This window comes from Balaenoptera borealis, assembly GCF_965194805.1.
Source record: "Balaenoptera borealis genome assembly, chromosome: 13".
In the NCBI taxonomy this organism is placed as follows: domain Eukaryota; kingdom Metazoa; phylum Chordata; class Mammalia; order Artiodactyla; family Balaenopteridae; genus Balaenoptera; species Balaenoptera borealis.
Window position 1 is genome coordinate 36,852,285 of NC_138870.1, and position 12,726 is coordinate 36,865,010.

General features: G+C 40.0%; 2 protein-coding genes across 16 annotated transcripts in view; one reads left to right on the forward strand and one right to left on the reverse strand.

Annotated features, from left to right (window-relative positions):
- PUS7L (pseudouridine synthase 7 like) overlaps positions 1–5,570 on the reverse strand; it is a 42,653-nt gene extending 37,083 nt beyond the window's left edge. For 6 of the 10 annotated variants that reach the window (XM_082349404.1, XM_082349403.1, XM_082349405.1 and 3 more), the window contains exons 1-3: positions 4,288–4,418; positions 2,720–2,847; positions 135–1,063 (exon numbers count right to left, since the gene is read on the reverse strand). In XM_082349404.1, the coding sequence (XP_082205530.1) occupies positions 135–1,047 (913 nt within the window). In that variant the 5' untranslated portion in view covers positions 1,048–1,063; positions 2,720–2,847; positions 4,288–4,418. Of the gene's footprint in view, positions 1–134; positions 1,064–2,719; positions 2,848–4,162; positions 4,419–4,656; positions 4,772–4,889 lie in introns of those variants that run through there. The other 4 variants (XM_082349400.1, XM_082349399.1, XM_082349398.1 and 1 more) reach the window with 4 other exon arrangements.
- IRAK4 (interleukin 1 receptor associated kinase 4) overlaps positions 4,496–12,726 on the forward strand; it is a 28,676-nt gene continuing 20,445 nt past the window's right edge. Inside the window, exons 1-3 of one of the 6 annotated variants that reach the window (XM_082349450.1) lie at positions 4,521–4,629; positions 6,779–6,923; positions 12,002–12,171. In XM_082349450.1, the coding sequence (XP_082205576.1) occupies positions 12,011–12,171 (161 nt within the window). In that variant the 5' untranslated portion in view covers positions 4,521–4,629; positions 6,779–6,923; positions 12,002–12,010. Of the gene's footprint in view, positions 4,630–4,670; positions 4,770–6,778; positions 6,924–12,001; positions 12,172–12,726 lie in introns of those variants that run through there. The other 5 variants (XM_082349451.1, XM_082349449.1, XM_082349453.1 and 2 more) reach the window with 5 other exon arrangements.

Genomic DNA, 12,726 nt, shown 5'->3' on the forward strand with positions numbered 1-12,726 from the left:
ATTAAAAAAAAGGACCCATATATTGTTTCCAATATCCCTCTGGACAAGGCTATTTAATTCATTTGAAATTATGCAGCTTTCACGCAACTTTAACTAAATTTATCTAAGAAAATAATAATGATGTATTAAATTACCTGTGTATATAACTTTTCTTTCCTGGCATTCAAGAAGAGATCTTTTCCTGTGCTTGTGTGCTTTTTCCCGAAATCTTACTGTTATCACTACATTTGGATTATCAGCACTATAATTCGGTTCAGGAAAAGATTTGGTTTCCACAAGATTTCCAAACTTTTTGTTGATAAAATGGTGGACAGCCTTTCTGTGATCTTTGTTTATATCAGGTTTAAAGGTAAATTTGGAATTTTCTTTCTTTGCATCTAAATATTTAAAAAAGTCAAATGCTTCTTCTTCAGATACCAAGTGACAGAGTTCTTTATACTCAAGATTTGGTTTCACAACAATTTCACTGTTTTTTCCTACAGTTATTAAAAAAGGAAATTTCTGCCTAATAGCACTATGCAAAATAGCCCTCTGGTTTTTGTCAAGGATTCTGCCTAATGAGAATTCAGGAGATGGTCCAATTAGTTCAGTTTTAGAATTCCACTTCTCTTTTATATCACAGGCAAACTGATTCAGTAATTCATTAGTTTTTTCATCTAACAAGGATCCTAATACATCAATGTTTTCTTCTTCACCTTTGGAAGTTCCATCTTTGATAGTATCTTCCTTTTCTGAACCAGGCTCATAATTTTGGTCATCACCAGAGCACCCAGCCAAAGTATTGACTTCTTGATTGCTTCTCTCTTCAAAGGATAAATTTTGAGGATCCAGTTTTGTTTTTTTAGCCAAATTATTTGGCCCAGGTAGTATTTTATTAACCTTGTAAATAGCTTCATCACTGGCTTTATTAACTAACTGTCCCTGTTCATCAATCTCAATAACAACAAAGTCACTTGGTGAGCTTTTTATGGTGCCATGAAATCCAACGTGATCCGTAATGAAACACAAAGAACTAAACCTGATTCTAAAATCTGTATCGTCTTCCATTCTTAAATAACAATGCCTATAAAAGAAACAAAGAGGTGGTCAATTACCAGAAAGAAAAATTCTGGATAACAAAAAAAGAAATAGGTTTGAAGGATTTATTTAATTCTCCTTCTCCCCCTCCCTTCCAATCCTGAGTCCCCTTAAAAGACATTACTAATCTATTTCTATATATCATGTGTATTTTGACTCTCTTATACTGAGATATCTGGTGATTTGCAACTTGACTCTTCACCTACTCCAGGCTTCCATCTATTAAAATTCCAGGATTAAAGTGGGTTAAGTTTCAAGTTCACTTTTAAAATACCATCTGTAGGCCTACAAAGAAGAGACTAGAACATACGCCTGTTTACAATGATTTGTCTGAACTCCATCCCTGAAAACTAAGATCTCCAGCTAATTCCAGAGAATCTGCAGCTAGATATTCATATATGAAGAGATAGGGATGGAAGAAGGGATGAGGAGAAGACAGGAAGAAATAGTCCAAATTGATAGATAAATGAAGTTCTAAAACCAACTTGCAATGTGATTAGGTTTCTAGGTAGGCTTAAATTAACCCTGGACCTTAAACCTTCTTGAAAGCCAGATATAAACTTTTACAGATACAAACTTTTGCAGCTGACCCAGAGGAAAATTCCAACCATCTCTCTCTGGCATCAGAAAGAAAAAAACCTTTACAAACCTTCTTGAAGCCAACTTCACTCATTCTTCACACAACCCACGGCTACCAGATGGAGATTCAGGAAAAATAAAATGCTCAGGGGACCGGTACTACTCTGTTCTTTGTGTTAACCACACTCTCCAGGAAATTCATCATCATCTGGACCTTCACCCCATTTCTACAGTGTATTCTACTAATCTGAACCAATTGAGAAAACCACCTCCACACCATCCTTTCTATTATGTCATGCAGAAATCACAGCAAATTCTCTATATCCTAAATTCCTAGGGAATATATAGGATATATTTATTTTCCCTCATTCATTTCCTGCACAGTCTACCCAGTTTCTTGCCCTAATGAAACCTGGCTATTTTCCCCAAGCTGTTTCTTCTGTAGTCCACTCATGTGAAGGCTATTTTTCCTTTCATACCCACCTTGGGATCTGGAGGTTGTAAATATTTTCTATGTTTGCCACTGCTACTTCCAAACCATTTCTTCCTCCTCTACCTCCCCAAATCCCATTTCCTGTGAAGTTCCTGCCGTCAGGCTGTACTATTTGCTGCCATACTCTCTCTGGTCCCAGGACAATTCTTCTTCATTCACTGATGACTTTAATACCTGGCTTAAAATCTACTATCCAGCATGACCTCCATGACCATCCATATGGATCATCCATTTAACATCAGTCCCTCAGTTCCTCAATCTCAACCTCACACCATTTCCACTTCATCTCGGTCATAGCTTTGACTTTCTCATCACCAAAAGCTGCATCACCTTTAAGCATCCGGCTCTCTGATTATTCCTGCTGTCCTCTCGTCACCTCTACTTTAGGACTTCCATTCCAGAAATTCTTATACACTGTGAAGGTCTCTAATCTCTGCTTCTATTACTAGTCCACTATAGTCCATTCTCCACAGAGTAGCCAGAATGATGACTTAAAAGGTATATTAAATCATACCACAACCCCTTTTTAAACCCTCTAATCACATTTATAATAAAATCCAAATTACTTACCCTGGCTTCCGAAGACTTCTAAGATCCTGGACTCTGTCTATTCTCCAAATTTATCTTGTACCTTTTTCCCATTATCCACTATACTCCAGCTTCACTGGCCTTCTTCAGTTCCTTTGTGCCAACTGTTCCTGTTGATTAAATCAGTACTTCCTCAGTAACATCCTCAAAGAGGTCTTCCTTGACCAATGATCCAGAGGAACCAGCAAGCCACTATTTTTCACAAAATCCTATTTAATTTTCTGCATAGCATTTGTGTCTAATAATTTTCTTCACTATTTATTGTATAACTCCCCCAACTAGAATGTTTGCTCCATGAGAACAAGAACCCTGTCAGCCTTATTCACTGATTATCTCACAATTAGAACAGTGTCAAGCACATAGTAGGCACATAATACTGATTGTTGAATCAACGAAACAGCTAGTACAAATAAAGAGCTGTAAGAGTGAAAAGGAAGAAAGAAGGAATCACTTTTGCCTAGAATCATCAGTAAAGGCATAATACAAGAAGTGGCCAAGTCTTCAAAACAGTTCAGGAGACAGAAATGAGGCAAAGACCTATCATAAGTGATGCACAAACTACATATGCAATGTGTTAGAGAAAACTGAAGAGCCCAGATACAGAGCAGTAGGAGAAAGTGTTTTCTAGCACAGTTCTGGAAAATACAGCTGGATTAGTGCCGAACAAGGTAAGATACTGAACACCTTGTCAGGGACTTAGAATCCACTGAGTGGTCAATGGATGGCCACTGGAGGTGTTTGAATAGGAAAATGACACAATCCAAAAAGATGTTTTAGTAAGATGACTGATAGCACTGAGCAACATGAATCTGATGAAGAGTTAGAAGAGTTGGAAAGCAATGAGACGTGATCAAGAGCTCAGCTGCTGGATTGGCCTTGGAAAGAATAATGACCTACCCTTTACCCAGTAAAAGGAAGAAGATATGAAGACATTCTAAGCCTTTACCCAGTAAAAGGAAGAAGATATGAAGACATTCTAAGCTAGTGGCACAGAGAGAACAACTTGAGGAGAATACAGTGATGAGGGAATTATTACAACCAAGCATCTCAGTAAGAGTGGAACCGTGCTGTAAGGCCGCCAAGGAACCCACGTGGAGTAAAGCACACACGTGCAAGGTTCCCAGGCAGCAGGTGCGTTGAAGAGCTTGCGGGGCGGAGAGAGAGAGAGGGTAGTCTGGCTGACCCGAGGCTGGGGAAGTGCTGGCTAAGGGCAGAGTCTGGGAGAGTGTTAAAAAAAAGGAGGCCAGCAGCGCCTCCAGTTCCTTCCACTGCCGTTGCTCCGCCTAACTCACTCCTACTTCCTACTTCTGCCACCAACCAGCAGGACTAACGTCCCCTGCTGCGTAGCCTTCAGGCGCATTCAAAAGCACCCCGAACACAGCCAGCAGCTCCACTGGCTTCTTCTCCTCCCCCAGCCCCGCCTACCCCAAGGCGCGATACTAGCTCAAGTCGCCCTCCTCTTGGGGACAAAGGGTCAGGGTCCCAAAGCCTATCTTGTCATCGCCCCATACACAAGCCCCACTTGGCGCAAGAAACTCAACCCGGCCTACCTCATGACCAGGTGAAGGAATTCCTCTGTACTACGCTGTGCGCATGACCGGAAGCCTTAAAATAGCCTCCGACACGGACTATTTAAAGGGCCAGGCTCCCACTTAAAGAAGAGCTTTAAAAGAGACCTGGAATTTCTCACGCTGTGGAGCCGCCTGGAGGCACAAAGAGGAAGAGGGCGGGACGGGGGTGGGGACGGGGCGGGACGGGGGTGGGGACGGGGCGGGCCTGGTCGGGGCCTGACGGGTTGGGCCTGCCCCAGCCGTTCCTAGGGCCCGGGTTCCTTGACCGCTGGCTCAGCCCCGCGGCGCCCCGCCCGCCCCCCGCTCCCCGCGCCTGGGCAGGTAAAGGATTCCGGCCGTGCGCGCCACCTTCTCCGCGAGGTGTCCGAGGTCCGCGTCCCGGCCTCGGCCCCTCTGCCCCAGGGTTGTGGAGGGACGGTTCGGAAGGAAAATCGCCATATCTTCAGGCCAAGTGAGAAAAGGTAGAGAGGAAGTAGGTTGCGTGGGCAGCAATTGCTCCAGGATGAGGACGTGGGTGGGTCCCTGGGGGTCAGAAAGTTAGTGGGACCTGTGGAGGACCGTGGGGCGAGAAGAGACGTCACCTGGTGGCTCCGTCAGACAGCGCCTGGGATTTCTCGACTCCCGGGCGGTGTGTTCCGAGAACCCGTTTACGAAATGAAATATCTTTTCCTGAGAACCAGGAAGTAAGACCAGCACCCGGCGGAGTGCTCGCCGCTTGGAAAGCATTCCGAACCACCCCCCCGCCAAGATTCTAATTAGCTTGTTTGTCAGGCTTCCAGGAACTTAGAAAGTGGAGCGGGGTTGTCAGTATCTTATCAGATGGGAAAAGTGTACAGACAGCCTGGAAACAAGAGGGGGAACGAAGGGATGAAAAGCAGACCTCAGAAAGCATTTTAGCCATTTAGAATGGGAACAGATGGCTCTCTTAGTGCCTCAAAAACGTGTCTGCCCGAGGAGCCCTAAGCGGAGAATATTCAGAATTGCCCTTTCGCTTTCTGGGGGTAATCCTTGAAGAGATCTGTCAGAAAGTTCAGATTTCCTTACTTCTTCTGTGTGCACACTAAACATTCATTTGAAGTTTGCTTCCGACCTGTCCAAACAGAGCTCCTGAGCTTCCAGGCTAAACTCGCTCCTGCCACAGGCTTCTCCACCTCAGTAAAGGTGCCATCTTCTCACCCTTCACATCAGCACACAGGATCCTGTGTGCTTTACCTCAGAAAATATCCATCGTCCTAGGACTTCTACCTTCTTTGCTACCTCTCCGATCCAAGCCTCCAGCACCTCCCACCTGGATTATTGATGTACTGACCTAATTGGTCTCTTCCTGCTTCTCTGCCCATACTTAAATATCCTTTATTCTCAGCAGCAGTCCCCGGTGTCCTTTTAAGACGTGAGTATAGAGTGTGTCTCTCCTCTTCTCAAAACCTCCACTGTCTTTTCATCTCCCGCAGAAGATAAAGTCAATCCAAAGGCTCTAGGGCCCGAGGGGACCTGGCCCCATCACCTCTCTCATCTATTCTACTTTCCTGCTCCCTCTTCTCCAGTCTTACTGTCTCCTTGCTGTTTTTCAGTGGACCCACTCCAGACCCTTGCATTTACGATTTCTTTTGCCCAGAAACCTTTCCCACAGATATCCCAGTGGCTAGCTTTCTCATTCCTTCAAACGTTTAATCAAACGGCACCTTATTGAGGGCTACTTTGACTACTCTATTTAAAATTAAAACCCTTTCTCAGTTTATTTTTTTCCATTCCACTTGGCACCATCTAATGTACTATAAAGCAAATGCTTATTACCTGTCTTCCTCTATTAGAATATAAGCTCCATGAATTCAGTTTTTTTTTTTTTTCTTACTTATGCTTTATCTCCAGGGACCTGGATCAATATCCAGCACAAAATAGAAACTCAGTAAATATTTGATGAATGTATAATATTTTGGCTTTTAAAAAATATATCCAAAATGTTTAAATACTTGCCATTGAGATAAATCAATGTTTGAGAATGGTATGTGATGTTTAATTTATGGAATACCAGCACATATCCTGTTTAAGAAGGGCAGCCCTATATAATTTATTAGGTCTAGAAGGTATCATGAGCTTTTGTTCATAATGATGATATTGAGTTGTCCAGAAATATCTAGAATATTTTGCTTAAGAAAGCATGCATAGATGATGTATTTTAGGAAGGTTATAAGCATTTTAAAGATACTATGCTTGATAAAATAACACCATGAAAAGCTTAGCTATGTTCTCAGACCTCTTAGTTCTACTCTTTCAGTCACTGCTATTCTGAAAATTGAGCTTAAATACAATTCTGCACATTTATTTTTTTTTAATGTGACATAAGAATAACTTCTGCCATACAATAGTCATTGCTACATTTTCTTTGATCACTTATTATTGATAGGATTAGGCGTTTGTTAATTTTATATCTATACAGCAACTCTTAGGTAAGACCATCTCTGTTTTTCAGATGAAGAAACCAAAGTCCAGAGAAACTGAGTTATAGACCCTGGTCACAGTTGGCTTGTGGAAGAGCTACATTAGAACCCAGGCCCAGGCAACCTCACAGTGCATCTTCCATCCACCCCTCTACACTCTCTTCTTCTGACCAGACTGTTAGTGAAGCACAATCTTAAAACTTTATTAATGCATTTCATAAGAATTTTTTGAATTTCTATTTTGAACTGTACTTTGAGAACGTGCATGCAGGTGGGAAGGCACTGGGTTCCACAAGCAGATACTCGTTTTAGTATTATTTCTCAATGATCACCTTACCTCGTATTCTTGGTTGAGTTGTCTAGTGTGAAAATATGAATGGTTTTTCTTTACCATGAGAACTAATGGTATGAGAAAATAGTCATGAATTTATTTATTTATTTATTTGTAAGCAGTAATCCTGTTCCACTTCTATTAATCCTAAGTGTGCTAAAGTAAAATCTTGAATACTTTGAAAGAGGTAACACTTTTTAATTTTTTCTGCACAAATCATTTATTTTCATTATAGAAAATGCAGAAAAGTAAATGAAAACAAAACCACCATATAAATCACCATCAAGAGATAACCACGGTTAAAATTTTGCTGTATGCTCTTCCAAATACGTGTTGGTGGTGATATATGGATGTATGTTTTAAGTAACATTTTAAATTCTGAAGTTTAGAACTTCCAGACTTAAATATATGGAGGAGTTGTTAGAAGGCCTTCCTTTTCTGTCATCCCTACGCTATCACCTTTGTTAGAAATCTGGATGCAGGAGAGTTACAGAATTTATCCCTGGTCTTCAGATAGACTGCTCTTATTCTCAATTCTTTGTATTTTAGCTCTAGCTTTTAGGATTACTAAGCAGTTCTACCTTTACTAGCTTTGTCAATCACATTGTACTTCTTAACAATGGAGAGAAATATAAGTAAATAAGAAAAAGTGGTGTGAATGTAGCAACTGTAAAATCTATAGGCAGATGTGATTTCTTAATTTAAAAAATCAGCCTTCTGTCATTCAGCACAAATATTCTGAGTAGCTGCTAAAGCTGAATTTGGTTGGGTCCCTGCCCAGGAGAGCACACCATCTAGGAGAGAAGGCAGACCAATAAGTAATAAAATATGATAATTGTTATAATAGAAGAATAACCAGGTGACAGTTTGGAGCAAAAGAGATGACTATCAGGAAAAGCCAATAGTGCCTTTTGTGTTGAGCTTGAAGGAATAGTAGGATTTACCAGGTGGCCCTCAAGGTGCTTGAGCGATTCTTAACCTAGCCCTGGATGACCTCACCTCCTGCTTCACAGAGAAAATAACATTGTATAGGAATTCTCCCTCTTGCTTCAAATATTTCTGTATCCAAATCTCTGCTTCCCTCCTGTTAGATTCAGAAGAAGAGGTTTTCTTCTATTCAACGTTGACCCCTTCACCTTTGTTTACTATCCGTTTCATATCTTCAACCAAGTTTTGTCTTAAACCTTAAACCAGCAGTTCTCAGAGGGTGGTTGGGGTCTCTGAGTCTCTTTCAAGAGGTTCGTAAGATCGAAATCAGGTATGGGTAAAAGATTCATTCAGAGTGCAATGGATTTTAATGTGACAAAGTTCACTGATACAGTTTCAGATTCCGCACTGCAGCTAACTTTCAGGAAATTGTCACTTATCAAGTTTTAGTATAGCGTCAAAGAAAAATACTACTTTGTGAAATGGCTGTTAAAATACTGCTCCCTTTCCGACTATATGTCTGTGTGAACCTGGATTTTCTTCATATACATTAAGCAAAATGTTATGTTGCCGCAGATTGAATGCAGAAGCAGATATTAGAATCCAGCTGTCTTCTATTAAGCTAAAAATTAAAGAGATTTGCAAAACTGTAAAAAAATTTCACTCATATTTTGGGGGGAAATAGAGTTTTTATTAAAATATATTATGTATGCTAACATGTAGTACATTTATTATTATTTTAATTGAATTAATAAGTAATTTTTCAATTTCTCAGTGTCAGTTTCTAATATGGTAAATATTGGTAATATAACCAACATAAACAAAAGCTCTTTGGAGTCCCCAGCAATTTTTAAGAGTGTAAAGTGTACATAGTTTGAGAGCTGCTCCTTTTCTTTCTTCTTTTTTTTCTTCCTTTCTTCCTTTCTCCTTCCCTTCATAGCCAGGCTTCCTGGAAAATGCATTTGTACCATGCACTCATCGCTCCACTAAAACTGTTCTTAAGTCACCCAAAGACCTTCTGGTTACCCATCAGTATTTATTCGACCTCTTTGGGTCTTTTATACCAACCTATGGCCAATTCTAGAAATCTCTGGTATTCTACTGTCGTGGTTCCCTTCTTACCTCCACGACTCATCAGTACTTTTAAAAGTTTCTTTTTTTCCCTTCGTTCCTTCACATTCTATATATTCCTAATAGGCAGGCTCATATTTCTTGTTGTTTCAACCAACTATTCATGTATGAATATATGAGTATTCTTTACCTGAACCTGTCTCCTAAGCTCCAGACCATATATTTAGCTACTTAGTGCCAACTCCCCTAGGTGGTGCCAGAGGTAGATATTTAACATTTAACATGTCCAGGACTGAACACATTATTTCCTCTATCATCTACATAATTACCCAAGCTGAAAAAGCCAGGAATCAGCTTCTTTGTTTCCCTCCGTCTCCTTTCCCTCTAATATCCTGAAATTACTTTGATTTGGCCTCCTAAACCTTTGGAGTTTTTTCTTCCCCATTACCTAACTGTATACTTCTTTCTTCAGGCTTTCATTTCTAGATTATTGTAAAATTTTCAAACTGTTCTCTTTGCCTTAATACACATTCCTTCAGTGTTTCAGCCAGAGGAATCCACTTAGCCACATAAGATCACATACCACCTTTCCTTAAAATCCTGCATTGGCTCCCCTGTAACTTTTAGTATAAAGTTTAAACCCCTTGTCATAGAATATAAGGCACGTGATAACTTGGTCCTGCCTACCTCTCCAATCTCATCTTTTAATGACATACGTCCTGTGGTCCAGCCCTAACAAACTACTTGCCTTAGCCTAACCCATGCTCTCCCATGCTATTCCTGCTGCCTGGAATTTCTTTTTGGGTTTATCCCCATTGCTTTTCACTCATCCTTCCAACCTCTGACCCGCCCAAATCTGTCTTGGCATACCTCCTTCAGACTGCCTCCCTTGATGCTCCTTCTCTGGGCCCCGTTAACACTCTGCTCACACTTCTTGTAACATTTATTCTCATTGCAATTGTTTGCACCCCCTGCTAGACTGAGGAGCTTGAAAACAGAGATTTTTCTCTTCTCTGTAGCTCCCATCACTTAGCACAGAGCCTGACATATATGTTTATTGAGTTTATGAATGAATGAAAGGACTGGTCTTTCTAGAAAAGAGAATGACATGAACAATGCATTGAGTTAGAGAAACAGGGACATACGACATGAATTTTGGAGTCAGATATGGTTCAAGACCTAGCTCTTTCACTTACGACCTTTGTGAAATAGAGATGATAAAACGGCCTTGGTCACTGTGAGGATTAAGTGAAATATATAAACCACCTAGCATGGTACTGGGCAAGAAATTCATTCATTCCTAACCCTTAACAACACCAATATCTACAAAGCGCTAGTAATTAGTTACATATTAGTGAATAAAATGAGCATAGACCCTGAATTCATGGAGATTGTAGTCTAATGGGGGAGACCATTAGTAAACAACTAAACAAATAAATATATGATTACAAATATATTGTGCAGTGATGAAAGATAATTAAGTTGAGAGTAGATGGACCTACCTAGCTGTGGTCAAAGAAAGCCAAAGAGAAGAGAATGCTAATATAAGAGGCACAAGACACAGGGAGACTTTTTGCTTCTTACTCTTCTGTAACGTCTGAATTTCATACCACATGAATCTATTCTTTATTCCAAAAATTAGTTATATTACACTTTAAAAATAAAAATATGTAGGGGAGCAGGAGAGTAACTGACAGAAGAATATCTAAATCTATTTGTTTTGATTAATTAGAAGCAAAGGTGACCACCTGCTGAGAATGAGGGAGATGGATATCAAATAAAACTACGTGGGCAGAGCAAAAGGTGTGAAATAGTCACCAAGGAGGATGAGCAAAGACAAGTGAAAGGACTAACAGCAGTGTTGAAGGCCCAATGGAAAAGGGTCCCCTAAATTTGTATTCATACCAGTCTGCTCAGTTACCTAGTTCTCCACAGCTGTATTCAGCAGTGCTGGTGTACAAGTAAAACTGTGAGATTTATCCCTGGCTACAGCTCTCCAGGGTGGAGTAGCAGAAGAAAAGGGGCACTGAGGAAATAAAAGTTCTGTCTAGAGAGTAGTTAGGTGGTAAACTACAGGGTTTGCCTTAGTAGGGAATGAACTGTGATCAGGCAGATCTGATGGACTCAGAAATTGTGGCTGCACCAAGGAAGAACATGTTATGTAAAAAGTCAGTGGGTAGGGGCTTCCCTGGTGGCGCAGTGGTTGAGAATCCGCCTGCCAATGCAGGGGACACGGGTTCGAGCCCTGGTCTGGGAGGATCCCACATGCCGTGGAGCAACTAGGCCCGTGAGCCACAAATACTGAGCCTGCGCGTCTGGAGCCTGTGCTCCGCAACAAGAGAGGCCACGATAGTGAGAGGCCCGCGCTCCGCGAGGAAGAGTGGCCCCCGCTTGCCGCAACTAGAGAAAGCCCTCGCACAGAAACGAAGACCCAGCACAGCCATAAATAAATAAATAAAATAAAATAAAATAAAAAAAAGTCAGTGGATAGACCATATCTTTGAATGCTGTGCAAATTATTTCAAGACATTTTTTACTTCCACCAAAGAGTGTTGTATAAATGTTTAATAGTAAATAAATACGGACTGAGAAAAATATTTTAAATTGAAAACTTTTTTCGTAATAGATTTGATTCCTGAATATGTTTACATGAATTTTTCTGAAAAAGTAAACTTTTTGCTCCCTTGTGTAAATTTCACTTGGAAAATGTTAGTGCCAGAAAAAAAATAATCCTGTAGTTTTTTTTATTGATATTTAGAGATGGAGAAAGACGAAAATAGCAACTACCTGGCTTTGGAGTGTTCCTTTATTATGGTGTAATGAGTTCCTAACATTTCGTAAGTTAGAGCAAAGTGTGATGTATAAGCTTACAGATGTCATCGCTAAAGCTACTGTAAAATTTTAATGAGAATTTTCCGTATTTTAGGAATAAAAGATGAACAAACCCATAACAGCATCAACATATGTGCGCTGCCTCAATCTTGGACTAATTAGAAAGCTTTCAGATTTTATTGATCCTCAAGAAGGATGGAAGAAGTTAGCAGTTGCTATTAAAAAACCATCTGGTGATGATAGATACAATCAGTTTCACATAAGGTAACATGTAAAATTCTTTTTAAATTCTTACATCACAATCTAGAATGATTAATAGGTACAAATACTGTCTACTGCTGCAGTTCAGAAAATAAACCTCTCTCTAGGGGAGATAATGGTAATAAATCACACACCCCCTTTTTTTTTTTTGCAATTTTTGCTTCATTCTCGAGTATATCAGCTACGTCAATATTGTGATATTGCAAATAAGTTTTTGAGGTTAAAATCAAGATTCCAACTTTTACTCTAAATTTCTGTTTGGCAAGCCGAGCCCAGTACACTCTGCCTCATACCTGTCATTTCCAGATTGAAGTCACATAAGAATATTTTAAGAATCTCTAGTAAAATTCTGGAGCCTAAAAGTGTGTGAGTCTCTAATTCCCTTTAACAGTATATTTTAGGAATTCTTCAAATGTGACATTTTAAAGTTGCTTGTACATGTACACATCTATGAATAGACTTCTTAGTTCTTAGCCAGGATTTTTCAACACTATCTTCAGATAATTTCCATCTATTTGTCTCTGCTTGATTAAGTGTAATATATAAGTACACATTTTA